At 42.3% G+C, this 27,168-nt stretch overlaps 1 protein-coding gene across 1 annotated transcript in view; it reads left to right on the top strand.

The window, feature by feature from the left end:
• LOC111153207 (annexin A2) overlaps positions 1-24,880 on the top strand; it is a 44,987-nt gene extending 20,107 nt beyond the window's left edge. The window contains exons 4-13 of the mRNA XM_022512087.1: positions 9,131-9,225; positions 12,633-12,746; positions 15,765-15,855; positions 16,795-16,874; positions 18,259-18,318; positions 20,339-20,432; positions 21,010-21,105; positions 21,584-21,642; positions 22,965-23,087; positions 24,448-24,880. Coding sequence (XP_022367795.1) covers positions 9,131-9,225; positions 12,633-12,746; positions 15,765-15,855; positions 16,795-16,874; positions 18,259-18,318; positions 20,339-20,432; positions 21,010-21,105; positions 21,584-21,642; positions 22,965-23,087; positions 24,448-24,507 — 872 coding nt within the window. The 3' untranslated portion in view covers positions 24,508-24,880. The remainder of the gene's footprint in view (positions 1-9,130; positions 9,226-12,632; positions 12,747-15,764; positions 15,856-16,794; positions 16,875-18,258; positions 18,319-20,338; positions 20,433-21,009; positions 21,106-21,583; positions 21,643-22,964; positions 23,088-24,447) is intronic.
• Positions 24,881-27,168: the final 2,288 nt, after the last annotated feature.

The raw sequence follows: 27,168 nt of genomic DNA, 5'->3' as shown, positions 1-27,168 counted from the left end.
GGTCCTTCCCTTACTATGAAACAAAGGATGATAAACTGGAACAGGCCTGGCGTGGGGGGATTAGAAAGAGGGGCCAAGCTGAGTGAGATCTGGACTGGTCATGGGGATGGGAAGCAATTACTATTACTCCTTCCCCTCAGCCTTATACTCTCTCACCTGGGCTGCATGGCTTCTGTCCTCTTCGTGGGTCTCCTTGCTTCATCCACTGCAGAGTCTTTCTCTAGCTTCATCTCCAGGCTATTTGGAAACTTTACTCTAACAGGAGTGTGCAGCCCCCATCTCGTGGTAGTGTTAGCCCACTTCTCACACTCAGGTGCTTCCCACTGACCTCTCGGAGTGAGCCCATACATAGCCTCTTCTCCATGCTTTCTTTGAGGAAGAGGCAGAATCAATTATTCCTTGGTCTGTGTCTCAGATACTTCATGTGAGGAATTTACAGCTCTTGTCATATTGTGTTGTTATTTATGTATGGAATTGTTTCTCCCACCAGAATGTGAGTTCCTTGAGGGCAAGGATTTTATTTCATTAAACTTATTTAGTCTTATTTACACAGCCCCTGAGACTGTGTGAAAAAGTAAATATTTAATCTATATTTAAATAGTAGTCAAATGTACACAGATCCCATACCACACCAGGTGAGTGCAGAGAAGGGGGACACGTGGCTGGTGAGATGAGGCCGCAGAGGACATTCCAGAATCTGGGCAGCAGCCAGAAAGGGTAACAGTCCCCTAGTGAGCTTTGATCTGTTTTCACAAAATGAATTTAGCTTATGCTCATAAGTCTGCTTTGTTTTTAGTTTGAAGGGATCTCTGTATTTCTTGAGTATGTTACCTAAATCGAATGCATGGTTGTTTTGTGTATACTCTGGCTTGAGGTAGACTATTTAATTACTTACCTTAATTTATGTCTAGTTTGAAACTGAATAAAGCCATGCAAAAGTAGTAATATTGCTTAATTAACAAGAGGTTTCTGAGACTTAAATCTGTAGGAGTCTCTTGGTCTAGATTGGCCTTGGGTTAAATATATACTGTGGAGTGTACAACACAGCTGTGAATGGTTTACCATATGGGTCCAAATAACTAGAAAGGAAAGTCAGCTAAATTAGAAAAGGATGAATCCAGACTACATAAAATAGATTGTAATTAGAAGCAGCACAACCCCAGAGTTAGTGTAAGTGCCAATAGACTGGTACAGCTTTGGTCTCTCTCTCTCTCTCTCTCTCTCTCTCTAAAGGGGTGGGAAATGAGTTGCCCTGTTATTATTGCCAGTTTTGATTTTAGCAGTATTTGTGTTCTCCGGAAGGGATGCAAAAGCGAGTGTTTTTTTTTCCCCCCTTGCAAGCACAAGAGAGAAGCATAACTGCAGCAAGTTTTTGCACTTATTTTTTTCTTACACTTTTAAAATGGAACCATGTTTTCTAGCATGGCCAAAAATACGAACATCCCATGCCGGTGGAAAGCAGGCCAGGATGTGTATTTTTGGTTTCACCTGCACACCTGGAGGAATATTCATTCAGCTGAGACAGCAATTAGGAATAGAGTCTCTTGAAGATGCCAGGAGGCAGATTGGCTCAGAAAGGTGGCTTCGCTCCTAAGGGGGTAGGGGGGAAAGCCTACCAGAACCCTTAAGTCTGAGGGACAGTGTCCTTGTGAGAAAGGTCCCTGTGGCTCACGCAGCCCAGGCCTTCCCATCCTCCTGTACTGGAAAGGAGGAAGGGAACCTTCTCTTCACGGAGGCCTTTCCCTTTGTGATTAAGTTTACTTTCGACTGAGTTCTTGTCTTTTGGCAGTGCTGGGAACAAAGAGGGACCAGTGCTGAGTCACGGCTACCTTTGCTCTGAGCACAGATTTTCAGATTTTCCTCAAAACGATCTTTGTCTGCACTGGTGTATAGATGTCAAACCTGAGCCAAAAAGTCCATAAAACATGGGTGAAGGAGTCCCTGGTGCCTTTCTAATGGTAGGCATTGGCTTTTATTGCCTGCCTCTAAGCTCCTTTTTTTTTTTTTTTTTTTTTTTTTGTAAAAACTGGTACCTCTTTTCCCTAAGGAAATTGGACAAGGACACTGGGTATAGTAACCAGATTCTTTTCTGGTGTCTGCAGTGCTAAGGCAGTAAATATTAACTTCTTCACTATCAATTGAGTTAAGGGTGGGGATAATGGTTTCTCTTGCATCTATTCAGATTTTAAAATTTTCTGTCTCATGAGGCTAATAGAGTAGCCGGGCACAAAATGGTGCTTGCATTTTGCATATCAGCCTTCATTTACAATTTGATTTGGTTTGAATTTTGGATGCTGGCCTACTTTGTGTTTTCCTGCTGGTCCTGTGGAATATTTCAGAACTATAATTATGCATGGAAGGCAGACAGGGTTCTAGATTATTGAAGCATACAGTCAGGTGGCCAAATAGAGGGCACTGAAATCCTTCCTAAGGGTCTCAGCAGAGGTGAGATCAGAGCAGAATGGAAATAGAAGAAATTTGATTTGGGGACCAAATGTTCTTCTCAGGCACTTAGCTAAACCACACTTGGCATGAGTTAGGACCACAGCCACACTGTGCCAGTCTTGGGAGAGGTGCTGGTCTCCCCAGCCCCCTCCTACCCCATGCAGCCCTTGTTTTCTCGCTCATCTCTCAGGCAGCTGCCACAGCCTTGAAACCAGGCTGGTAATCTAATGTGTGCTAATGGCCAAAGTGTTCCCCAAGCCCCTGTTGCCCTCCACTTTCATTGACCCAAAACAGAATGCAACCAAGAGGCAGGCCTGCGACAGAGAAGCTGACTGTGGAGAAGATAGTAGACATGGTCTGAGTCATTAACTGGGTCTATCCTTTCTGCATCTGCCTAAATGTTCTCATAATCTCTTGTACAGAGTGAGAAGCCGAGGCACAGGGAGGTAACTAATGTGCCCAGATAGTATAGTTCTGAGCCCCACATCATTTCTGAAGCATCTGTCGCTGCCGCTGATCTAGATGCCTCCCCTTTTCACCTGTTACCCCATGTGAATGTCCAGCTTCTGGTGGGACCCTCTGGATACAGAGAGCTCACGGCTGCTGAGTGATCCCCAGGAGTGACTCCGAGAGCAGGAATTCCAGGCCAGGCAGCACTGTGGCTGATGGTGGGAAGGATATTTTGGGCAACTGTGTGTGTACCTCTCTGTCCCTGAAGTCACTTCCAGTAGACAGATGGCTTGTTGGCATATTAATTTTGTTGGGAGGGCCTGCCCCTTTCTCACCATGTTATTAATGGCTATCCGTGGAAGAGCGTTTCTAGCTCTTTCTGTTGAAAAAACCTCAGTTGGGCTATCTCTTCAGTGGCCATGTACTATTAGTGGGTAACAAATCCTTATGTACAGATGATTAAATATGTGTATATTTGGATATACTAAATAGTAAGTCCAGTTCTATAAACATATGGACACGTTACTGTCCCAGATCCTGTTTAGGAACTATTTGGAAGAGTGTGGTATGAAGAAGTATGAAAGTATAATTTCGGAAAGGTACCAGCATGACTCATAGAGATATGGGATGTACACATCAAACATTTATTTAACTCAAAGGAGGTAAGACTGGTTCAAGGGACATTTGAAAGACTGGGTGTTAGTAGGCACTGAGGGAAGAATGTTGAGATAAGATTGCTGGCGAGACCATTGGTATCCTACAGGGCACTGAAGCCATGACCTTTAGACCATAATCTCCAAGTTAACTTGTAACCCCGCAGAGCTTGTGGCCCACAGTAGTAAGTTGAGTGAGAGCATACCCTGGAGACACAGTCTTAGATCGCCCTGTTAGCCACGCTGGGAGGCCCCTTTAGCCACTCTGTCTTCCTCTTGACTTATTTTTAAATTTTGGGTACTTTTTTATAACAGGAGACAGGATAGCCCAATGCAGGGAGCCTGGGTCTTGAATCCTGGTTTGAGTCCCAGCTCTGCAAGTGACTTGCTTGTGTCACCTTGGGCATGTCCCTGCCTTCTATGAGCATTTATTTCCTCGTGGGTAAAAATGAGGATGACAGTAACACCTGTCTCTTACGGATGTGGTGAAAATTACATGGTAGGATTGTGTAAAGCACTTAGTAAATGCCTGGCACATAGTAGGTGTTCAGTGAGTGACTGATGCTATTATAATAAGCAAAATCCACACCCATGGATCTCCTCTCTGTGGCCTGCCACTGACCTTTGTGTTGCCGAGATGATTTCTTCTGAGGTTTGATACCCATATCCCCAGTAATCTAAGCTGAGGCATGTTTTTTCCCATCATCTAGATAAGGAATCTTTTTTTTTTTGACCAGTCAGCCACGCCCTGAGGGCCTCCTGAGCCTTCATGAAACAAAATGAAATCCATTTTCTTTGTGCAGTCAGTGTGTCTTGGCAGATGTGAGTCAGCATCCTGTTCAGAATGGCCTCTTGGTTCCTTGCCATGGACAATAAAGACACATTTTCTATGGAATGCCAGATGTGGAGCTGACTTGGGGTTTCCACCCGTAGAGAAGGGGAGGAAACTCCAGGAGGCTGATTTTGTGATTTTGGATTTAGCATTATGTTAGACTGCAAGTGTTCTTTACGTTTGAGAAATACAGTGGACGGTTTAAGGGACCTGTGACCCCAGAGTTTCCTCCTGAGCTCTGCTGTCAGCAGCGCCTCCCTGTGGTATCACTTGGCAGAGGTGTCAGTGTTCAGTGAGCTCGCAGGTGTTTTTTCTTACCTGGGTTATTTGGACAAAGGGAAGCATTACTTTCCCTGAAATTGTAATCAACTCTGCACCTCACAGGAGCAATTGGTAGAACTGACTTAAAAGTCTTCTATCTAAGCAGCGCGCTGACTGCCTCATGTTGACTGGCATTCAGAGCAGTGACTGACCTTCCAGAGGCCCCAGCTAAAGAGTTGTTGGAAACATTTTTGTAGTTAGGTATTACACTTCCTTTCATTTTCATGAAAGGAACGAATACTGATGAAATTTACTGTGTTGTTTCCCTTCAGGAGCCAAATTTGTGTCTTCGTTCCTTACCAATCTTAAAAATTTTAACTTCTGTCAATTTTGAGAAGAAATTTAAAAAAAAATCTGCCTGAAACACAGAACTTACTGTGTTTTCACCCACGTTCTGTAGGGACCCCTATCTGCATCACTGTTTCCCATTGTGAGCCTTTGCTTAGGTTACTTTGACTTTCCACATGAAATACAAGAGGAGTGGGATGGGAAAAGGAACATTATTCAGGTTTGTTGCTTTTTTTCTTTATGCTCTTGCCCTGACCGCCCAGTTTCTTTTAGGCCCTAGGCCCCTTCTGCCTAGCAAATGCTTCCTTATGCACTGAATGGGATCTGAACATGGGAATCCAGAGGGCCAGAGCCTCATCTCCCGGGCATCTGCACCTATGTTAAAGTCATTAAATATAAAGCTTTCCCGGTGTCCTGGCTCTTGCTATGCCTTGTTGATGACGACTGTGCTGACATAGGTGGCTGAGTACCTAGTAATCATCCTTCTGGCCCCATCCTGGGCAGAAGTGGTGAGAAACCGGATGACCCTTGTGGCTTCAACCTGCACTGAGCTATTTACCACAGGAATAAACTGCCTCACTAATTATGATAGCAGGTTGAGAGGAAGCAGCAGTGTTCTGAAGATAAGATGGTTAAATCCCACTGGCAGAAATGTATATTCTGGTGGTCCGACACAGGACATGCCTTAAGTGGCTTTGACTAGGCAGTTGATCCGGGGGTCCATGATTTACCCCCACCCAGTTCCCTTTGAAACTTGCAGACAGTGGTATGAGAGAAATAGCTTATGTAGGTGAGGTTCTTAGAAGGGGGAGGGGGTGTCCACTGGCAGAAATAGCTCCCGTGTCTTTGTAGTTGCTGGTATTAGCATTTGTGTAATGGATCCGATTGTTCATGTGAAGGGGTCCCAGCATGTTGGATGTTGCATCTCAGCAGGCTGTTAGCTTGGTAAATAATTTAAGTAAAATACATTTAGATTCCCTCAGACTATCATAGTTGCTGCCACCTACGTGAGATCCAGGTTAACCACTCGGGCTCTTTACAGGGATTTCCAATAATTGGATTGAATTCTGACTCTGTTGGCTGGACGCTTAGCTGCTGTGAACAGGAAGGCAAAAAAGCTGTCTCACTGACTCTAAGAGTGTGGGACTACACTGCAGTCAGTGTAGTGGACTTGTCAGGTGTTTTTTTCTTACCTGGTTTACTTGGACAAAGGTAAGCTTTTCTGGCCCTGAAATTGTAGGCAACCCTGTCCCTCACAGAAGCAGTTGGTAGAAGTGACTTAAATCTCTACGTAAGCAGATTTCTAAAGATCTTTGCATTCCTCATGCTTATCTGTCTCTTTGGTGATTCTCAAATAAAAAGTGACCAGATAGCTGGTTGAAATGCTGTTTGCTTGGTCCATAGTTCTAAGGAGGCTTTAATCAGTAGATCTTAGGTGTGGCCCAAGGGACTGTGTGTTAGTAAGTGCCTCATGGGATTCTAATTCAGGTGGGCTTCTGACCACATTTTGACACAAACATAAACTTTGCATTTGTTTCCAAGGGAGAATTATTTTTGTGGGTCAGTGTTGTTGGTGTATGTTCAGGTCAGCAGCTCCAAAATTGCTTTCAGAAAATACTAGATTTGAGGTTGGAAGATATGATTGATTTTGTTGTTCTCTGGCATTTTCAGATTTGAGGAAGAAGGGTTGTTTTTTTTTTTTTTTTAAGATTTTATTTATTTATTTGAGGGAGAGAGAGAGAATATGATCAAGGGGAAGGGGCAGAGGGAGAAGGAGAGAATATGAGCAAGGGGGAGGGGCAGAGGGAGAGGGAGAAGCAGTTTCCTGGCTTGGCAGGGAGCCAGATGTGGCGCTCCATCCCAGGACCCTGAGATCATGACCTGAGTCGAGGGCAGAGGCTTAACTGAGTGAGCCACCCAGGCGCCCCTTGAAGAAGAAAGTTAAGTGTGAAGCAAAAACACATTTATTAGTAATGTTTTTCCTAACATGAAATTAGAGCCATAGAATATTTAAGAGAGTGAGAGAGAACACATGTAGGGGTAGGCCTGCAGGATTATATCTGTTAGTGTTTCATGGAAGTAGAACTGGAGGTCATTGTTCAAGTGCCTTACTTGTGCAGATGTAGAAACTGAGATCTAAACAGGCCAGATGTTTACACACTTAATAGTTTCAGTTTCCTCGAGCATCAGCTTCTCCATCTATAAACTAGGAAGAAGGCCTATCCTTACTGGGTAGTTGTAAAGAATAATAAAGCAATCTCTGTTAGGATGTTGCAGAAACCAAAGAGAATTATGTAGATGTTGCAATTATTATGCATATTGTGTTTTATTCTAATTGAAGTATGTAGAACCATGCTGGGATTCTCTCAAGGTAAAGTCACTAGTTGATTCTAGATCAATGACTACATGTCATTCACAGTGTATGTAAAGAACCTTTTTTATGGCATTATGGTGAACTTTGAAAGTATATATAATCAAAAGAAAGAAAACTTTACAGTGTCCATAAGTCCATAATTCTACCAGTCGCATGATCACTATTAAAATTTTGGTATAAAGGCCTCTATTTTCTTGTAACATGTACATGTATTTTACAAAAATTGAGTTATACTGTATATATTGCTTTGCCACCTGTTTTGTTTTGTTTTATTTTACTTAACAGTATATCATGAACATTTTTCCATGTCACTTAATATTTTATGCCATCATTTTGAATGACTGTAGTATCCTATTATTGGGACAGAAGAACATTTATTTAACCAGACTCTCATTGGACATAGGGAGTGTTTTCCCTCTATTTTTTGATACTATATATAATACTGAAATAAGCATCTTTGCAACTGAATCTCATATATAGCAATTGTAATTCTCTGTTGACATTGGTCCTCTAAAAATTGGAGGTAAAGTTATAGATGCTGCACTTAAGTGATTAACGTACTAGTATGAACTCACTCTGAAATGAGTATATAAATACAAAAATAAATGTTACCTATTTTTATACCCAGAAAATCTAACTTGGCGCATTTTGATCTAACATGTTTGAGAGTTGAGGGTACCTTCTCTGTCAGTTTGTTCATTGCCTCTGCCTCAAAGCATTATAGTTCTGATATTTCTGTTGCTTGGGGACTCCTGATTTCCTTTAGGTCAGGCTGTTTGCCATTCACATGTGACCTTGTGGACTTAACTCCTCTCTCCCTTGCCCAAGAATTACCTATCCAGTTATGGCAAAGACTCTTCCTTTTATTAAACAAAGTTTATAATCGGTTGGGAGGGAGACCTTTCATTCTCTGAATTCTTAAAATCAGGCTTTCTTCAGTTAAATGGCATTTTAGGAGTATTTCTGATATAAAATTGGAAACTTTCAGATACAAGAAGGCATTGCTTATCTTTGTAAATACACATGTTCCAATTAAAATAGGTACTAAAATATTTTGGTGGCACTTCAAAACTCCCAATTTAGATTTAATTTAGATTAAAACACTTACTCTTTTTAATAAAGTTATAAAATTGATTATTAAAATTGCCTATTGAAGATTAAAAGCAGTGGAACATTTATTTTCCTTAAAAAACAATTTAGTCTTCAATAAGTATGATTGTATTAATCAATTATGCTATTAAAATACAACTGCCATATTAAATCTGATTCATTTGTCATGACAGTTTCTATAATTATAGAAATTATACCTAGCTGCCTATATAACCGTAATCCTGCAATAAATATAAATAATTGTCTCTATTAATTCAGTTCGCAGTTACTGTCTATTAAATCCCCGGTTAAATGGCAATTTGGGAACCTTCATTTAAAATCCTCCTAAATCTTTGTTGTTCCATCTGGCTGCCAAAGCCCCACAAACACACCTCCTACGGTTGATTCCAGAAACCAGTTTATGAATAAAATAGTTTTTTTTAATGCAGATATTCAAAAGGTCCATTTAGGTTTGAGGTTTACAGCTGTTAGGATAAAAATTGGGTAAACGCATTTGGTGGAGGGTACTGACGAAGAGGACAACACTTGATGTCCTGGTATTTTGGTTTGAAAAACAGTATATAAATTTCAATTTGATAAACTGCTTAAAACCCTCAATGTAAGCCCAAAGGACTAGAGCACGTGAGTGATAACTATTCCCAACTTATATTTCCATAGGTGTGGATGAGGTCACCATTGTCAACATTTTGACCAACCGCAGCAATGAACAGAGACAGGATATTGCCTTCGCCTACCAGAGAAGGACCAAAAAGGTATAAGCAATTTCAGGGGGTGGGGGGGCATTCCTTTTAGAATTTCATTTCCTTAGGCATTGCTTTTTTTTTTATGGATTCTGGCTTGTCCCAGCAAGAGCATTCTAGAACTCTTGGGTATCCAAGGTTTTCCTCTTATACCCTTGTAAGAGTCATCACTCATACTCCTGATCCCTGGAGTGCTTGGAGCTCATCCATAAAGACCATGCCCTCCTCCAGCCAGAGGGTGTGGAGGGAGCTCTGCTGGGAACATAAAGTTAGAAGGAACTGGGAACATCAACAATAGCAGGTATCGTGTCTAGAATGCTTGCTCTGTGCCAGGCATGTAGTTCTCTACATGTAGCAACTCATTTCATCTTTATGACTTCTGCTAGCTCTTGATAAGATGTTTCTAATTTAATCTTAGGACACTAGCCTTTAGTTAGCATTGATCCTGATAGGCTCTCCTGACTCTTAAAAAAAATACTTGAATTCTTAAGAGGTTTGCTGCAAATGGGCTTAGTTAGTAGTTCATTTGGTCTACTAGGCTATCTTCAACATGCCATGCTCCCACTATTTAAAGAGTCTTTGTGTGCTTTTTCCCTTGCTTGTGCACTAGTGGTTAAGGAACAACCCAGCATTTGTTCGTCCTTTATTTTGTTGCAGTGTTAGGAAATTTTATTTTTAAAGGATGGGATGCTTTATTTTTAACTTCTTGCTATTAAAAGCTTTTGATTTATTCTTGGACAGTGCAGTAAGCGTGGCTTCCTGCAGCTTCTGTTTGACTTAATAGCTTTCACTCGTAGCCACAGTGGAGGTGAGCTGGAAAGATTCTGGAAAAGACATTTCTTTTCTTGGCGTTGACATGACCACCAGGGTTCTGAGAGTTGCAGGTCAAGCCCTGCTATGGCTCCCACCCCTACCTACTCAAACAGTTGGAAAGGACATAAATAGGGAAGAATCCTGCTTCTATCATCTTACGTACATTAAAATTCTTTTTCCAACCAGACTTATATAATCTTTTGTAGTGAGGCATAGAGGGGAGTGTTTTATTTCTCCAGTTTCTGAAAAGATCTGGGACCTGGTAGGGCTGAGTTCCAGTTGGAGCAAAAGGCTCACTTCTTTGGATAGTGTGCTTATAGTTGCTCCTTCATTTGTCACTTATAGAGTGGGGTATTCGAACACACTTAGGTGTGTACACATATGTGTACATAGAAACACAAAAGCCTGGATCTCGATTTCAAATTAGATAGATGGAGAACAAAGCTCTTACATACTCTGTTGAATGGAAGTTATTACCAGAATCATGATAGTGTTCTTTGACCACACAGGCTTTGTTTGTGTTGGGGACAGCTTACTGTCCTACTGATTTTTCTTTTTCTTCTTCTTTTTTTTTTTTTTAAAGAAAGGGAGAGAGTGGGGAGGAGGGGCAGAGGGAGAGGGAAGGAGAGACTCATAAGCATGCTCCACACCTAGCACAGAGCCTGATGCAGGGCACAGTCTCAAGACCCTGAGATCATGACCTGAGGCAAAGTCAAGAATCCAAGGCTTAATCAACTGAGCCACCCAGGCACCCCAGTTCTATTGATTCTTGATGTCTCTCAGTCTTAGGCTAAGGAAAATTGTCATCATGTATAGAAAGATACATAAATTACCTGAGATCATTTCTGAAGGGGATTTTGGAAGCAGAACATTAGTGTTTTGAATGAGTTGTTTGCATAATCAAGGAGAAAGCTCTGTGTAGAGAGTACATTGGGGTATGGACTGGGGCTGCCTCTGTTGTGAACCTTGAACAGCATAGACAAAGCTAACAGAGGTGGAGAAGAACTGAGGAAGAGGATTGGTCTTATGTTTTTGTGTTTTTTTAAGGTCTTATTTGTTTGCCTGACAGACAGAGATCACAAGTAGGCAGAGAGGCAGGTGGGGGTGGGGGAAGTGGGCTCCCCGCCAAGCAGAGAGCCCAATGCGGGGCTCGATCCCAGGACACTGAGATCATGACCCAAGCTGAAGACAAAGGCTTTAACCCACTGAGCCACCCAGGCGCCCCTGGTCTTATGTTTTTTTCCACATTCTATCAGATGCCAAATTTTCCAGATAAGGAATGGTAATGTTTTATTTATCAAACATTTCTGGGATTTCTGTTATATGCAAAGCCTGGTCCTAGACATCATAAGAGACAGGAAGTTCAATGCCAATAGGAGTTTATAATAGAAGTGGAAGACATCAGTAGGCACCCAAATGCTATTTGAAGTTTGAGCAGAGAATGAATGGGTAGAGGGGTGTCAAGGGTAGGCTAAGTTTGGAATGACCTAACCTCAAATTTCCAAATTTCCAAATTGGTGCTATAACTGGAAGGTGTTGCTTTTCAAGTCCCTTTCTAAGTGCTGTGTGTTACTAGGACACCAGGAATCAGAAGAGAGTAGGTGGTGGAAGACATGGGGCAGGTGATTTCCAAGATCCATCTCAGTTCTCACTGCCTAGGAATGATCTGAGAAGATTATTCCAGACTGCACCATACCTCCTGGCACCTGCAGATACTTCTAGGAGCTAACCGTTATAGACGCCCTAGGGTGCTGAGAGCAAGCAGGAGAAAAAGAAGGGGAGAGGATAGGAAGGAAAATGTGAAAAGAAAGGAAAATAATTGCAATAGGAAAATTCAGGCATCACTTAGCTCATGATGTGTAGGAAGTTTAAGCGCCAGTTTAAGTGGCTGTAAAATGACCCATTGCATTGGGGTATTTGTCTGCATACATGGGGGTTGAACTCAGACCTCTTCCATAACAGTCTATGTTGAGACAGTGGAAACCTTAAAAAATAGTACAGAGCAGGGAAACCAAGGGGGTGAATGCGGGACTTCAGTCTCCCATCATCTCTGTCAACTCTATCCCAGTTTGATGTGGACTGATCGATGTTCTCCAGTCTGGGATGAAGGATTTTGCTTAGGAAAGCTTCGTGATCCAACTTCCACCCATGGTGGGGCTTCTGGTTCCTCCAGAGACTTTTAGGAGGTGCAGCTGCACCAACATCTTTTACTCTAACCACCTTCTTAGTAGAGGCCTTGACCTTGGAAAGTGCCTTATCTTCCATGAGTGCTTATCACTTGCAAGGGTGCTGTGAAGCACCCTTGCACTCCTAGCTTTCTGAGGAATTGCATACTGCCCTGGTTTCTTTGTAATGACTGGGAGAAGATGGCTCAATCAGCTTGGATGCTAAGGGATTTTTGTCAGAGCAAAGGCCGATCTTGTGGCTTTTGACATCGGAGTCTGTGGAGGGGAATGCGGTTGAGACAGTTGGGTCTGCGATCCCAGAGTGGACAAGGAATCACAATCCATTTTACAAACACATCTTGCTTTTGTTTTATTCACCAGTTTTAAAGGGAATATTGGTTACCAATCACATTTTCCGTGTTCTTGCCCATTTTTCTGAAGGAACTTGCATCAGCGCTGAAATCAGCCTTGTCCGGCCACCTGGAGACAGTGATTTTGGGCCTATTAAAAACACCTGCTCAGTATGACGCTTCTGAGCTGAAAGCCTCCATGAAGGTAAACATGTGTGAGATGCAATCTCTGTCAAATCCGCCATTAATATTTGTGAATTACAGCTCTCTGGGTATAATTAGGTGATTTTCAGTTTTGTTGAATTCTCATTTGGAACCATTTTTTTTTTCTAATGAACTGAAGCTATAAGTCTCAGGATTTGTACCAAAAATATTTCAATTACTCTTTTTAAGACTGTAAAGAAATTTCATGATGCTGGGAAGTCAGTTATCCAGCTGCTACTGCTTGGCACCTGGGCAATTGGAATACCATTTGGAAAAACTACTTCCTTGATTACACTTCCTCCTTAAAAAAGATTTGTTGTGATATTAAGGCAAAAGTAAAACTCATAGCTTTTGTCAAGTGAAACTTGCAAATTCTGCCCATGTTCTCTCGGGTATTTCTTCTTCTGACCTTCTCCTGTCAGTCTCATTGTTTAATTCAAATTTAGGCAAATCAGGACATTACAGTACATATAAAGGGTGGTTTCAGGTTGTAATTAGTACCTGTGTTTTGTTCAAAGTATTATAGCACAGATAAGAGATAACTCTTTTGTTTATTTTTTGTTTTTGTAAAGTTATTTGGAATTTTAGGTTACATTAGGCAGTAGAAATTCCAGGTTAGAAACTCCCTGAATTCTGTGTGTACCTAAAACATCAAGTATTATATAAAGTGATAGAGGCATAAGCATAAATGCATTTTACAGGAAAACATAACCCTTTCTATAGTATGTGCCTGCAACACTTTGAGTAATCTGATACTGCCCTCTGCTGATAAAACTGGGTAAAGTCCCGAGTAGGGGGGAAAGCCGCAGTTTTCATTTTTTATTTGGAGTCCAGTTGCATTTTCTGTGATGCTTGTGTTTCTTAATTATGAAGAGACCAAGCTATAAGCCTGTCACCAGAGTTGATGTCACAGTTCATGTCATCTCTTTCCTCAGAGAGCACCTCGAGAGTGAGGCAGCTTCGCGTACCAGGCATTTCCATTGCCCAGGACTTGATAGCTTATGGCTGCTGCAAGATGTGTTGGGGAATCTCGTTCTTCCTTCAGTTCTTCAGCCTAACCCAAGCTCTGCTCAGTTTATTTGAGCAGACTGGCTCTGAGTTTCCCAAGTAGGCTATATTGCAGTGAAGGTAGATGATGAATGACGAAATGTCACCAACATTTAATGATCCTGCTTGATAAGAAGGACAGTCCTGAAAACCAAATCTTGGGTTTTCTGGAGCCATGGATGAGTTAGCCTGTCCTAGGTTTCTTCTGACCATCATCACTTCAGATCAGTTTATCTTACTTTCGTCAAAAATCTATTTAGTTGTGATGTGTGCTATTTTACTAGTATCTTTTACTCAGTATTAGTGACTTGAAATGGACCTGCTCGAGCTGTCACTCACCACTGTAATCTCTGTAACTGGGCCCAATGAAAGGTGCTTTGACTACTGAATCTTTGACCTTGTGCCAGCTCTTCCATTAGCTATCACAGTTGAGTACCCTTCTGAAATCCATAAAGCTCGAAGTGACGTTAACTGAACTATGCTTTTCAAAAAAAAAAAAAATCTGTTTTGACTTCTGGCAATACCAGTGGCACTATTGGCCATATGTTATGGTAGAAGTTGCCCTTGTGATAGGACAATCTGTGGGAAGCACGGGCCAAGTTTTGGAAATTGCCAAGGTCACCTCTGAATACAGAGATAAAAATACTGTTAGAATCCTCAGATGTTAACACTGGTATATCAGCAGTGAAAGAAAACATCTTATATTGCCACACGTGTTTTACATTTCAACAGTGTCAGGATATAGCATTTCTTCCAATGCAGTATCATTTTTAGACTATATTTCTATCATCTTGAGATTGAAAACCTGCCTCTAACATATTTGAAGGCACTTAGTCACTCTATAACGTGTGTATAGAATGTTGTGTAGACCTTTTGCTCAGGTAGGAAGAAAGTTTGGCTGTGCCAGAACCTCTACATATCATGATTAAAAACTCTGAAAGAAGAGGCATTGGCTCATAGATTAGATTAAGAATAAAATTCAAAATTAACCATTAACCTGAGGTTTAGCTTATATTATACAAACCGCTTTTCAGGGGTGTATAAACTCTAATAAGTTTAATTAATAGCTGACACACTTTTCATGTGGATAAGTAAGTTTCTTATTGTATTAACACCTTATAATTGATTTACATTTTAAACAGTTGTAATTCTACTTAGTTCAAAGTAATATTTCCATATTCGGAAAGACAAGTATTAGAGAATCCTGATTATTAAATCTTGACTTTGATCATGAAGCCAGCTTTGAAATACATGTTTCATTGAGGCCTTTCAAGCTTTCTGGCACGTTCAAAAGTGTATATATTAAATTTGAATACATCACCCATCAAATTCTTCTTCCTTAATAAAGTGTTGGTGTCTAGGTTTATTTGGCAGTTCATTATTTCCTTTTGCTTCCCTAAAATGCCCGAAGAGTGCATAGTAATCAAGCAAAAATGCAAGTACAAGAATAAAATTTTTAACATTAACCCAATTTTACATTTCAAAGAGGTAAAGCTAAAAATTTTATCTTATCTGTACATTTCCCTGGTAAAAGACTTACTCCATTCCAGCGATGCTGACTGCAAATGACAACAAACTCTCTATATTCCCTTATTTTATATTACTGAGCAGAATTGTTTAGTAAAGAAAAATTTCCCATCTATTAAAATAATTTGAAAAATAGAGAAAAAATAGGAGGAAGAAAAAGTTACTCATTCTGAAAACCCATTACCAAAAGGCAACTGTATTGACATAGTTGAGCTCAGATGTATCATTTATATCATCTTTTATTCTCTTGAAGCCTTTTTTTAAGAAATAGAAAATAACATTACATTGTGCTGTGGAATACAGGACAGATTCCCCCCACTAAGAATATGGAAAGGAGCTTGCTAACTGATCCGATCCAAGTTTGCAGTTTCCTGATTGAGATCAGAGAAGTACGCTAATGGCTAAGAGGATTTTTCCCTGCTGATGTCTTTTGCCTGGTTCACAGGGACTGGGGACTGATGAGGACTCCCTCATTGAGATCATCTGCTCAAGGACCAACCAAGAGCTTCAGGAAATTAACAGAGTCTACAAGGAAAGTGAGTAGCCCTAGTTCTTTGATGCAGCTTCTCAGCCCAATGTCTGTAACTTCATCATGGCTCCCTGGATAGTGTTGGGGGCAGGATGCCTGGATTACCTATGCAGAAGTGCTGTCTGGACCATCCAGGGGTTTGCCATGGTCCAAGTCCCTCCACCTTCTTGTGGCCTGGTAATTGTTGGTAATTAGATTCCACTAGACCGTCTATACAAGGATAGGCAGGAGGGGAAAGAGAGAATCAAAAAAATTTTTTTTGTAAAGGGTCTGATGGGAGGCATAGAAAGCATGTACTTGGATTTAATGTACTGGGTGCTTCCCACTCTCTGCTTAAGATGTTCCCAGCTCTGGATTGTGGATAATTATTGCAAGAGGCATGTGGCTTTATGTGCACCAAGCACTAGAGGCGGCTATGGGTAGAATCATTGATGCAGCTTACATGTATAGCTGTTACTAGGTTTCAATGTAGAAGCTATTTTGAATAATAAAATACAGATTCATTCAAAAGTACTCTCTAGTTCTTACTAATTTTGCCATTGTGCATTTTCTCGTTCAGTGGATAGCAAAGCACAATTGGGGTGTGTGTGTGTCTGTGTGTATGTAGCCTTCCAAATTTTTTCATTTTGAAAGTGAGTTTTCATAGTTAAGTTTGGGAAACAGTATTCTAGCTACGAAAGAGGTCACTGATCGAAGGTGAGCTTGAGGATGCCTGATTTGATCTAGCTCTATCTCCTGTCACTAATAATAACATTTGGCTCTGATTTTATGAGGCTAAAAATCATAAAATAAATCATGGACCATCTGCCCTCATTTGGGTGGATATGTCCGTGCTGCCACAGCTGTTTCTGCTTCTCAGAGGCGTAGTGCAGCGGGAGTGGTTGGGGTGGGTGGGTGGCTGGCTGCACAGGCAGGAAGCATAAAACCAGATGTGTTGTTTTCCAAGTGTACAAGACTGATCTGGAGAAGGACATCGTTTCTGACACATCTGGTGACTTCCGCAAGCTGATGGTTGCCCTTGCAAAGGTTTGTTTCCGGTTTATTTCTTTGTCCTTGTTTCCTCCCAATTAAGGTCCTGTCCCTCATTTTATACCTGGCATCGAATTAGCTCAATCCTCTGTGCCTGCATCAGAATCTCCAGCTGCATTTCTGACAGGGGGTTTACACTGTCACTGCAGAGTTGTCATTTTTGTATAATAGGATTTCTTATTCTGGGAAACTGCATGGTCAAGTGGACTTCGGGGCCAGAGGAGGAATAGGCAGCTCTGCAGTCCTGGCCTGGATTATGTGCCAGCCCTCACCGCATGACTTGGGGAAGGTCACTTTGCCTCTGTCAGTGGCCACATAGGACCCAGTGGGAAGGGATCCTCTTGTTTTTCTTTCCTTCTCTCTGCTCTCACTTCTTCTGAGAGGGTTTGCCTAGGTAGTCCTTTGCCTGGAGAGGGGATCTTTGTTTGCTAATGCTAACACAGAAACCTGAATGAAAGGCATTTCCCTTCTGAGTCCAAGTCCTGACCAGTGTGCAGTTCAAGGCCTGTGTGCCAGAGGAAGGAAGAGAAAATATTTTCTTCAGGAACCTCAGTGACGAATGATTGATTGGTAACGCTGTCTCCTGCCCGCTCACATACCTGTTACTGTAACAACTCTGTACAGCCTTCCCCGCCAGTTCCTTGCCCTGCGTCCCACCAACCACCCATCTTCCTGGAGTCCACTTTCAGTAATTCACTCCCTTGATCAAAGCCCATTTCTGCCACCGAATCGGAACTCTTACTGCCTTGAAAACTTCCCTAGACCCTGTCCCTCCCTCACTTCATCTTCCTTCAAGGATTCCTTCCTGCTTACCTTCTGCTCTAGCTGCCCTGTGGCGTGCTCAGCCTCTCTCTGTACTGTTCCTGCTGTGGGGAATGGCTTCCTCCTCCTCCCCTTTACCAGCCTCATTGACTCAGGCCTCAGTGTGCACCTCAGCCCTACACCGTTGTCCACAGACTTTGCTCACAGTAATGACAGATCTCTCCCTTCTTCTGCATTTTATGTCTGCATAAGCCATGGATCACTGTGTTGTTTTACCTTTTGTTCCGTGCCTATTTTTCCATCTGGATGGTAAGCTCTCTGAGGGAAGGAATTAAATATCATTAGTGCTTTTTTTGAAGGTAGAGGGAATTCTAGAAAGTGCTTGTCCCAGGAGGGTGTTGGTGATGGTGAGGCACAGTCCCCCTCCCCCCACTTCACTGCCTCAGTTATTTACTAATCTTTGGTCTTACCTAGACTCGAAAGTGAAGAAAAATTTTAAATGTGTGTGTGTGTTCCATAAATTAAATAATGGTTTTCATGAGTTGGAGAGAAGAATGAAATTTTCAACATTAAAATACACAAAGAAACCAATTTGATGTTCTTTTGTTTTCTTCTGTAGGGTAGAAGATCAGAGGATGGCTCTGTCATTGATTATGAACTGATTGACCAAGATGCCCGGGTAAGTATCAAGTTTCTTGTTTGAGTTTCTGTTTTCTAGCAGGTCTCTAGATAGTCTATACAGTAGTTATCGATCCTCTGTAACAATTTACCTCCAAACTGAGTGGCTTAAAACAAGAACACTTACATCTCTCAGTTTCTGTGGAGTGTGGCTTACCTGGGTGGTTCTACCTCAGGACCTCTTATGAGGCTGGGGTCAAAATATTGACCAGAGCTGCATCTTCTGAGAGCCTGACAGCTTCAAGAGGAATCTAGTTTCAGGATCACCCAGCCATGTGAATGTTGGAAGGAGGCCTTGTATTTCTCTGCCTGTGCCTCTCTAAGGGCTTGCTTGAGCGTCCTTGTAACATGGCAGCTGGCTTTCCCAAGTGAGTGAGCCAAGAGAGGAAGCAAGGAGGAAGCCAAATGCTTGTTATCACCTAATTTCAGGAATCACAGTGTCACTTTTTTTTTTTTAAGATTTTATTTATTTATTTATTTATTTGATAGAGAGAGAGAGAGAGAGAGCACAAGCAAGGGGAGCAGCAGGCAGAGGGAGAGGGAGAAGCCCGATGTGGGACTCAATCCCAGAACGCTGGGATCATGACCTTAGTCAAAGGCAGACCCTTAATGACTGAGCCACCCGGTTGTCCCTCACAGTGTCACTTCTGTCGTACTCTTATAAGTGAGTCACTATGGTGTAGCCTATAGTCAGTTCAAAAGGAAGCAGGTGCCATTTTTGGAAGGGAAGAATGTCAAAGAATTTGTGGCCTTCATTTTCACTTTCTGGGAATAGTAGTTATTTTAAGATAATCCCTCTTGATGCTGTTGTTAATTACAGGACCAATACCTGACTCATGTGCTTATTTAGGCTTTACCTGTATGGAAGTACCAGATTCTGCAGGGTGTGATAAGACTGTGTGCACTCTTGTGCATTTGCTACAAATAAATACCAATAAACAACATGGCAGAGTGGAAGAAGACACTATATGCCCTTTCTGGTGAGGGAAAAGGGGAAGAGTAACGGAGACCCTACTTTTCTGGTTTAATAGCACTTCTGCTGGTTATAGTAATCACTAAGAACTGTTTGTTAAGCTAATTCAGATCACTATGAACTACATACCTTTCCCAAACAGTTGTCAACTATCTCAAGGCATTTTATAAGAGTTTTAGAACAAAATTAATTTAAACTCATTTTGGTTTTAAAGTTCAGTATGTTTTGAGGTACCTGGATGGCTCAGTGGGTGGTTTCAGCTCAGGTCATAGTCTCAGGTCATGAGATCGAGCCGCACTTTGAGAGCTCCGTGCTTGGCACAGAGTCTGCTTGAGATTCTCTCTCTCCCTCTCCTTCTGCTCCTCCCCTCTTTCCCACTCTCCCTCAATAAATAAATAAAATCTTTAAAAACTAAAATAAAATTCATTATGTTTCACACAGCACCTTTAACTGGAGGTAGAGAAGTGTTTTAAATAAGGTAATATTAGTTAGGTTTCACATCTTCTAGATAATGGGTATTCACTGAATGAATATCTTATCCTTGTGTAAGTCTTTCTCCCTCCCTCCTTGCCATTCTTAGCATTACGTGTAGCTCCTAAATTTTCCAGAAACTAAAAATGAGACTTCCTGAGTCTCTAAGAAATGTGGGTGTGGGTGCCTGATCTGTAGCTGTCTTCAACAGACAACCATTAGCTTATTTGCTATCAAAAGTACCAACGGAAGGAGGGCTGGATGTGCTAATGAGCATTTGCTTGTTCTTCTGCATAGGAATAGAAGTGCTTGGTTCTTCCTTTGTCAGTCAAGGAAGTAGATGTGTACAGCACACACCTCACAAACAATCTAGTCTCATGCTGTGTTTGCGCCTAAGGAAGACTGCTCTTAATTAAGACTTTTGACTTAAATACAACATATTTGCCCGTGTCTTCAGCACAATCATCCTTCTCATTTGGCATTTTCAGTGTATGGGTTTTGAGTTTCTTTGCATGATATTTTTTACGACCTTACCCTGGATCGTGTAGTCAGCTTTCTTGGTTGGTTGTGCTTGTAGGATCTCTATGATGCCGGAGTGAAGAGGAAAGGAACTGATGTACCCAAGTGGATCAGCATCATGACTGAGCGGAGTGTGTGTCACCTCCAGAAAGGTGGGTTCTGTACTGAAGAAATCTTCAAGCCTACGGATGGTCCCCTCAGCCCAGCTTGCTGGTTATCTATGTTGGGGCACGGGTCTGCCAGAACAAAGTTCACTCTCTACTTTGCGCCCCATAATCTTATCCATTTTTCCATCACCAGATCCATTTGCCCTTCTCTTCCATTTTGGATCCTTCTTTCTCCTAAATATTTTCCATATTTGATGCTTTAGCTGCTCCTTCTTGTCCAGGATCATTTTATCTTGCCATATTTGTTGAAGTAATGGACTTTCCTGGGCTCTGTGTACTGTTTCTCATTGCTTCCAAACAGAATAGTTTACACTCAGAGTTAAAGATGGTCAAAATATGTGGCCCAGGCAGTGCCATTCAGGACAGATGCCTGGTACAGCTGTCCCAAGCCAGCCAGTGCCGTGTCAGCTCTGGTCCACCATGACAACCCCTAACACTCTAAGATGCTGTGATCATCCTCATTTGCTTATTTATTTTTACCGTGGTGCATAAGCATGTGAGTCGTCACTGACAGCTTTGATTAGTGGCTCTGTTATTATAATTACTTTTTGCTTTTCCTCAGTATTTGATAGGTACAAGAGCTACAGCCCTTATGACATGTTGGAGAGCATCAAGAAGGAGGTCAAAGGAGACCTGGAAAATGCTTTCCTAAACCTGGGTAAGCAAGTGTGCCCCCACCACCCCGGCCCATCGCTAGTGGACATCAGCTTTCAGGAAACTGTGCCACAGTGGAAGTGACCAGTGGTCATCCTGTTCATTCAAGTGCTTTTGGGACAGGTGGCTGCTTTACCTGATTTGGGTTGTTGTATAATCTTCACTGTATAAATGTAAGATACAAAACTAAGGAGGGCTTGAAGCTGGTAGAGTGAGGAATTACCCAGGAAGAAAAAGATGACAAGAAAAAGGGCTCTGTGAGGGAAACTCACATTTCCACATTGGTTTTTGTAGCCCTCGGGGTCCCCACGTTTAAAATGATGGTGGAGCTGAGTTTCAGAGGACCCCAGTTTTCCCTTAGTTTTTCCCCTTTTGCAGCCCATTCCTGTTATGTTAGGTCATCTTGTTTGCACCCCAGAGTCTGGGCCTCGGCCCTCACTGGTGAAGAAGGAAGCAGCTGACCCCTTTTCTTCTTTCCACAGTCCAGTGCATTCAGAATAAGCCCCTGTATTTTGCTGACCGGCTGTACGACTCCATGAAGGTAAGGGGAGTTAGCTGAGAGGTCCATGTTTACACACTAGGCTTTTCTTCTCTTGTGCCCCCAAACCAAGTCTCCTTGACTAGTGGATAGTGGAGGGTCCCTGCTGTCCAGGCACAGAAATGTACTGGTCAGCCACGGTTGTGTCTGACGGGTAAGAAGACTACAAGTCTGTCTTCTCTCTCTGTCTCTCGACTACTTGAATATGTGTTTGTGTGCAGGTAGAAAATAAAATACCAGATGGTAATCATGTCTGATTCCTGCTTAAATTTCTCAGGGATTGCCTTCCATTAACCCAGAGTAAAGACAGGCAAGGAAAGGAGAGATTACCAAGCAGTCGCCTGCCGTAGACGTTGTGCTACTTATTTCATTTGAAATCATTACCAAAAAGCCCTTGTGGCTTGTGTAATTTTCTTTATAGATCGGGAGACTGGAGCTCAGAAAGCTTCAACTAGCCTGATGTTACATAGCCACATTGGAACTTGGGTCTGTCTGACTCTGAAGGCAGCCCTACAGCTATCTCTTGAATGGACTGTCTCTTCTCACAATCCCGTCCCATTTTCTATGCCTCAAATATCCCTTGTGATTTCTGGTTTCCTGGCCCTTCTTCCTGGACCACCCCTTGTCCACTCCCATCTCCATCTCCCATCTCCCTCCGATTCTGTGTCAGCTAGCACCTGTTCCTTGGTGCCTCTGGTCTGAGACTCTTGAGAGTAAACTTAGTTGTCTTTACCGTTTATACCATTCAAAATGGCACAAAGCGGTATGTTTTTTTTTTAAGCCCTGTGAGCCAGGGACTGTTTGTTACATATAGAAACTCGCATACTTCTTAAACTGAGCCGTGCTGTAGTTAGGGCTCCTACAGGTTTATTGGGTGAACATAGTGGGGCTTTGTGCTGATTTCATCCTAGTGTGTTTGGAATTCCAAGATGCTCATCTTTCTTCCTCCCTCCCTCCCTCCCTCCCTTTCTTTCTTTCTTTCTTTCATTTTTTAATTTTTTTAGAGAGGGAGTGAGGGAGGGGCAGAGGGAGACAGAGAGAGAATCTCAAGCACTCTCCATGCCCAGTGTGGAGCCCAACGCAGGGTTCAATTTTATGACCCCTGCGATCATGAGCTCAGCTGAAATCAAGAGTCAGATGCTCAACCAACTTAGCCACTCAGGCACCCCAATATGATCATTTTTCTTAAAGAAATAGTTCCATCATTACCTTTGCAGCTTCTTAGAGGGCAGCATTAAGAACTCAGATGAGTTCCATGTGTAAGAAAACTTACTGGATTAACATTGTCAGTGAATTGTAACTTGGAACATCAATTTGACTTTCAGGGCAAGGGGACTCGTGATAAAGTTCTGATAAGAATCATGGTCTCGCGCAGTGAAGTGGACATGTTGAAAATTAGGTCTGAATTCAAGAGAAAGTATGGCAAGTCCCTGTATTACTACATCCAGGTAAGCCCTACGGTGATGCGTTGGCCCTGCCAGGCCATCCAGAAGGCCCTGGCTCTGTGGGCCGGGGGCCTGTCAGAATGATGACAAGGATGGTGGTTTTCTAATTCATTGGGAAGAGATGCTGGTCATCAGATACCAAGGGTTTATTTTGAAAGTGCCATTTGTGACTTGTCCTAGAATCTTCCAGAGACAATCAAAGATTTTATACTTCCCACATCTGCTATTCTATAGCGATAATTGGTGTTCATGACAATAATCATGTAAGACTTGCCAAAGAGCAAGACATCCTGAAGAGCCTGAGATCAATTAAATTTTACATTTTATTATGCAGTTCACCCTTGAACAACACAGGTTTGAACTGCACTGATTGACTTAACGATTTTTTTTTGATAAATACAGTGTAGTACTATAAATGTATTTCCCTTCTGATCTTAATAATATTTCCTTTTATCCTCCTTACTTTATTATAAGAATATAGTATATAATACATATAACAGACAAAATATGTGGTAATCAACTGTTTATGTTATTGGTAAAGCTTCTGGTTAAAGCTTATTAGTAGTGAAGTTTTTGGGGTGTCAGAAATTTTATGTGGATTTTTGTCAGGGTGGAACAGGGGCATGAGTTGGCACCCCTCAGCCTTCCATTGTTAAGCAGTCGACTATTTCCATTTTTTCAAAGTCCTCTGTGATGGGCCTGGCAATGTTTAGTTACTCAGAACTTCCATCTCTCTCATCAGTTTAGTCTCTGTTTTGGAGAGACGAAACCTTTGAATGCAAGGAGGGGCTGCTCACAGTGGCCCCTAGCTGGGTATTTCAGACAGACATTGCAGCCCCCCTTTTCCAAAAGACCCTGAAAATTTCAAAGGCATGTCAGTGGTTACCAGGGGTGAATTTTGAGGTGGGTTTGGTATACCCAGGTTTTTTAGGGCGCACATTTCTTCACTTCATTAGCTTATTCCCTCATGACCTTAAGAATCCCAGAAACAGCATTGTGAGGTGGGAGAGGCCCTTATTTTCTCTGAAAGTGTTAGGGGAGGTGAGAAAAATGGTGGTGCTTGCAGGACCTCACTGCAGGAAGAGCAGGCCGGCTTGTGTGGGCCTGATTCCTTGCTGCGTGAATCCCTAGTACCTCACCTTCTCTCTTATGGTCATGGCACTCGAAGGTCTCCCCTGGGCCAGACTCCCCGAGGGCCTGCTGATGATGGCTTAGGTCTTGTGGCTAGGCAGGTCCCGCAGAGCCTTCTCTTTGCTATTACTAGGGAAGGCTCTGTGTGCATTGAGCCTGTTCTATGCTATTCGCAGAGTTGGGGTCCTTGCTTTGATTACTGATTTTCTTTTTTCTCCTTGGCCATTTGTAGCAAGACACGAAGGGCGACTACCAGAAAGCGCTGCTGTACCTGTGTGGTGGGGATGACTGAGACCCACAACGTTTAAGCATCCAGGAGTGGTGCTCCTTTGTTTCCAGCTAACAATTCTAGAAAATAGCTTATGACTAATAGTCCCCTTGTGCCCATCCCCGCAGGGATGGCATTAGTATCACCCGCTCCCCATCCTTATTGCAGTTGCCTAAGCATTGCCTGCCTCTCATGTCTAGTCTCTCTTTTTAGCCAAAGAAATGAACATTCCAAGGATTTGGAAGTGAAATCTATGATGTGAAACACTTTGCCTCTTGTGTACTGTGTCATAAACAGATGAATAAACTGAATTTTTACTTTATAAACAAGTACTTTGTTGACCTTGCTTTCAACTTAATTGTTAAAAATCAAACAAGCTTAAAAAATAAAATAAAAAGTAAAAATCAAACATGTGTAAGGGCTATATTGTTCAGCTGGTAAAGCTGTCCCCTGGAGGAATAAAGCTCTAGAACTCAGCTGTCTGATATGGTAGCCACTATCCAGATGTGGCTGTTTACATTTAAATTAATGTAAATGAAATAAAATTAAAAATTCAGTTCCTCAGTCACACTCTCCACATTTCAAACGCTCGATATCCACATGTGGTTAGCAGCCAGTGTATTGGACAGCACAGGCACAGAACATTTCCATTATACTAGAAAGTTCTCTTGCACAGCTCTTCATGCCCAGGGGATGATAGTACCCATGGGGGAAAACTCACACCTACTCATCTTTCTACAGGTAAATTTGGTGAAAACCAGCATCAGCGGTGGCCTCAAACTGGGAAGAGGAGTGGGGTGGCATGGTGGGCTCTAGCAAATATTGCAGATATATCTATAAGCCATTAGCCTTAGAGAAACAAATAACGTTCTGGCCCAACTTCAAGGACACACCTGCCAGTGAGTCAGACTGGAGGTGTAACAAAAGTGGATTGGGAGCACAGAGAAGAAAGTGATTGCTTTTGGGAGGATTGAGAAAGATGACCCAGAGGAGAAGGAAGCATTTTTATTGTGTCCGAAAATCTTGGGTTAAGTTTTTAAAGCAGGTAGGAAGCTCTGCACCAGATTCTTATGGTTCTGATAATGGAACAGGTGATTCACGCTATAGGCACCAAGACTATTTACGGAAAGAATTATGTCTCCCACGCCTCTCAGCCAGCCAGGGGCTCTTCCTAGGACTGATTGGTTTCTACTCATTATTTCATGGATAGACTGCAATAGACATGATGTGTAACACTGTATCATTGTTCATAATAAAAAAGATGCTGTCCATAGGCTGCTAGCCCAGGACACTGAGGACGGTTTGCTTACACATGTTCTTCCCCTAAGCAGGATGTAGGGAGGGAGTTGATGACTCTCTCCAAACCCTTCTACTGTATTTCCTCCTGGTCAGAGGATGCTGTGTCAACTGCTCATTCCTGAACCTGGCTGACATAGGGCACACTCAGTAGTCGGCAGGGAGTAAGCAGGTAATGGAAATGTGTAAAATGGCTAGTTGGACGGAACGGGGGTCCGGGGTATGCGGCTGGAGAAATGAAGACCCCCTGTCCCACTTAAAGCATGCAAATTCAGCTAGAATGACGCTATGTTGACCGAACTAAGTATATCTGTGGGCTGAATGATTTGCCGTTTTCACTTTGGCAAACTTTGGGTAGAAACTCACATAGAGCATGGCTCTTGATTGGCCCATGATGTGCCTAGAAGTCCACTAAGCTATTGTTTAAAAAGTATCTTAGGCAAAAGTAGTGTTTTCTTAAATGTATCCTACCGTGCATATTCGACCTGATGCTCAAATCCCAAAATATCCTTTTCTGTGTCCTTAGGACAGAGTTCAAGGAAATGCATAAGAAGCAGGATATTTATGTTTAACCCTAAATGGTGATATTGAACTCAAAATTGATAGGGCTGAGCAGAGGCTGTCTGGAGTAATGTTTCATATCAGGAAGTATTTGGGCTTTGTTTCTTCCCATCTTAAAGTGTGTTTCAGGCTGCAAAGGGAAGGTGGTAGGAGAAGGCAAGGGTGTACAGCCAGAATGTGGGGAGGCTTCTGCTGCTACCATGCCTAGGGCACCCTGGCCACTGGTCTGGACGGTTGGACCCTCCAGCAGGCATGAGGGAAAATCCAAAAGGCAGACTGGCACCAGAGAGGCTCTGGGAGAACTGTTCCAAATGCTTCCCGCTGTCTCTCCCCTGTTTGGAGCTGTGATTATCTCATGTTATCCAAAACTGACAGAAAGGACACTTAGACTTTGGTCTCCTGTTTTTCTGGATTCCAGTCTGTCCTCAGTGAAGCTGTCCAAACCATTTCTTGAAATAAATAACCATCTGGAGATTTGAATAGACTCCCAAACAATTTTACTTTGTAAAGAGAAGAAAAAGGGCACCAGGCAGGCTTTAACATTTTGTCAGCTGATAATAAGAACTTCGATTTTATTCTTTGAAGAATTAAAGGCAATGCATGTAGTGTAGCCATGGAAACTTATTGACTGTAACTGTGAACAAGAGGATGTATTTTTTCCCCCTGACCTGTGTGGTGGGACTGACATACTGTACAACTCCAGATGGCACCCTTCACATTGTAGCCTATGTGAATGGTATCTTCTTTTCAATTGTGCAGTGTACAACCGGAGTGGCCAGATATGTATGATAGCCCTATATGGTGACCCCAGGCGTGTGTGAGATGGCC

Source organism: Enhydra lutris, unplaced genomic scaffold (assembly GCF_002288905.1).
Source record: "Enhydra lutris kenyoni isolate GAN:26980312 unplaced genomic scaffold, ASM228890v2 scaffoldscaffold31, whole genome shotgun sequence".
NCBI classification, from domain to species: domain Eukaryota; kingdom Metazoa; phylum Chordata; class Mammalia; order Carnivora; family Mustelidae; genus Enhydra; species Enhydra lutris.
Note: the sequence above shows the minus strand (reverse complement) of the source record. Positions and strands in the feature narration are given on the sequence as shown.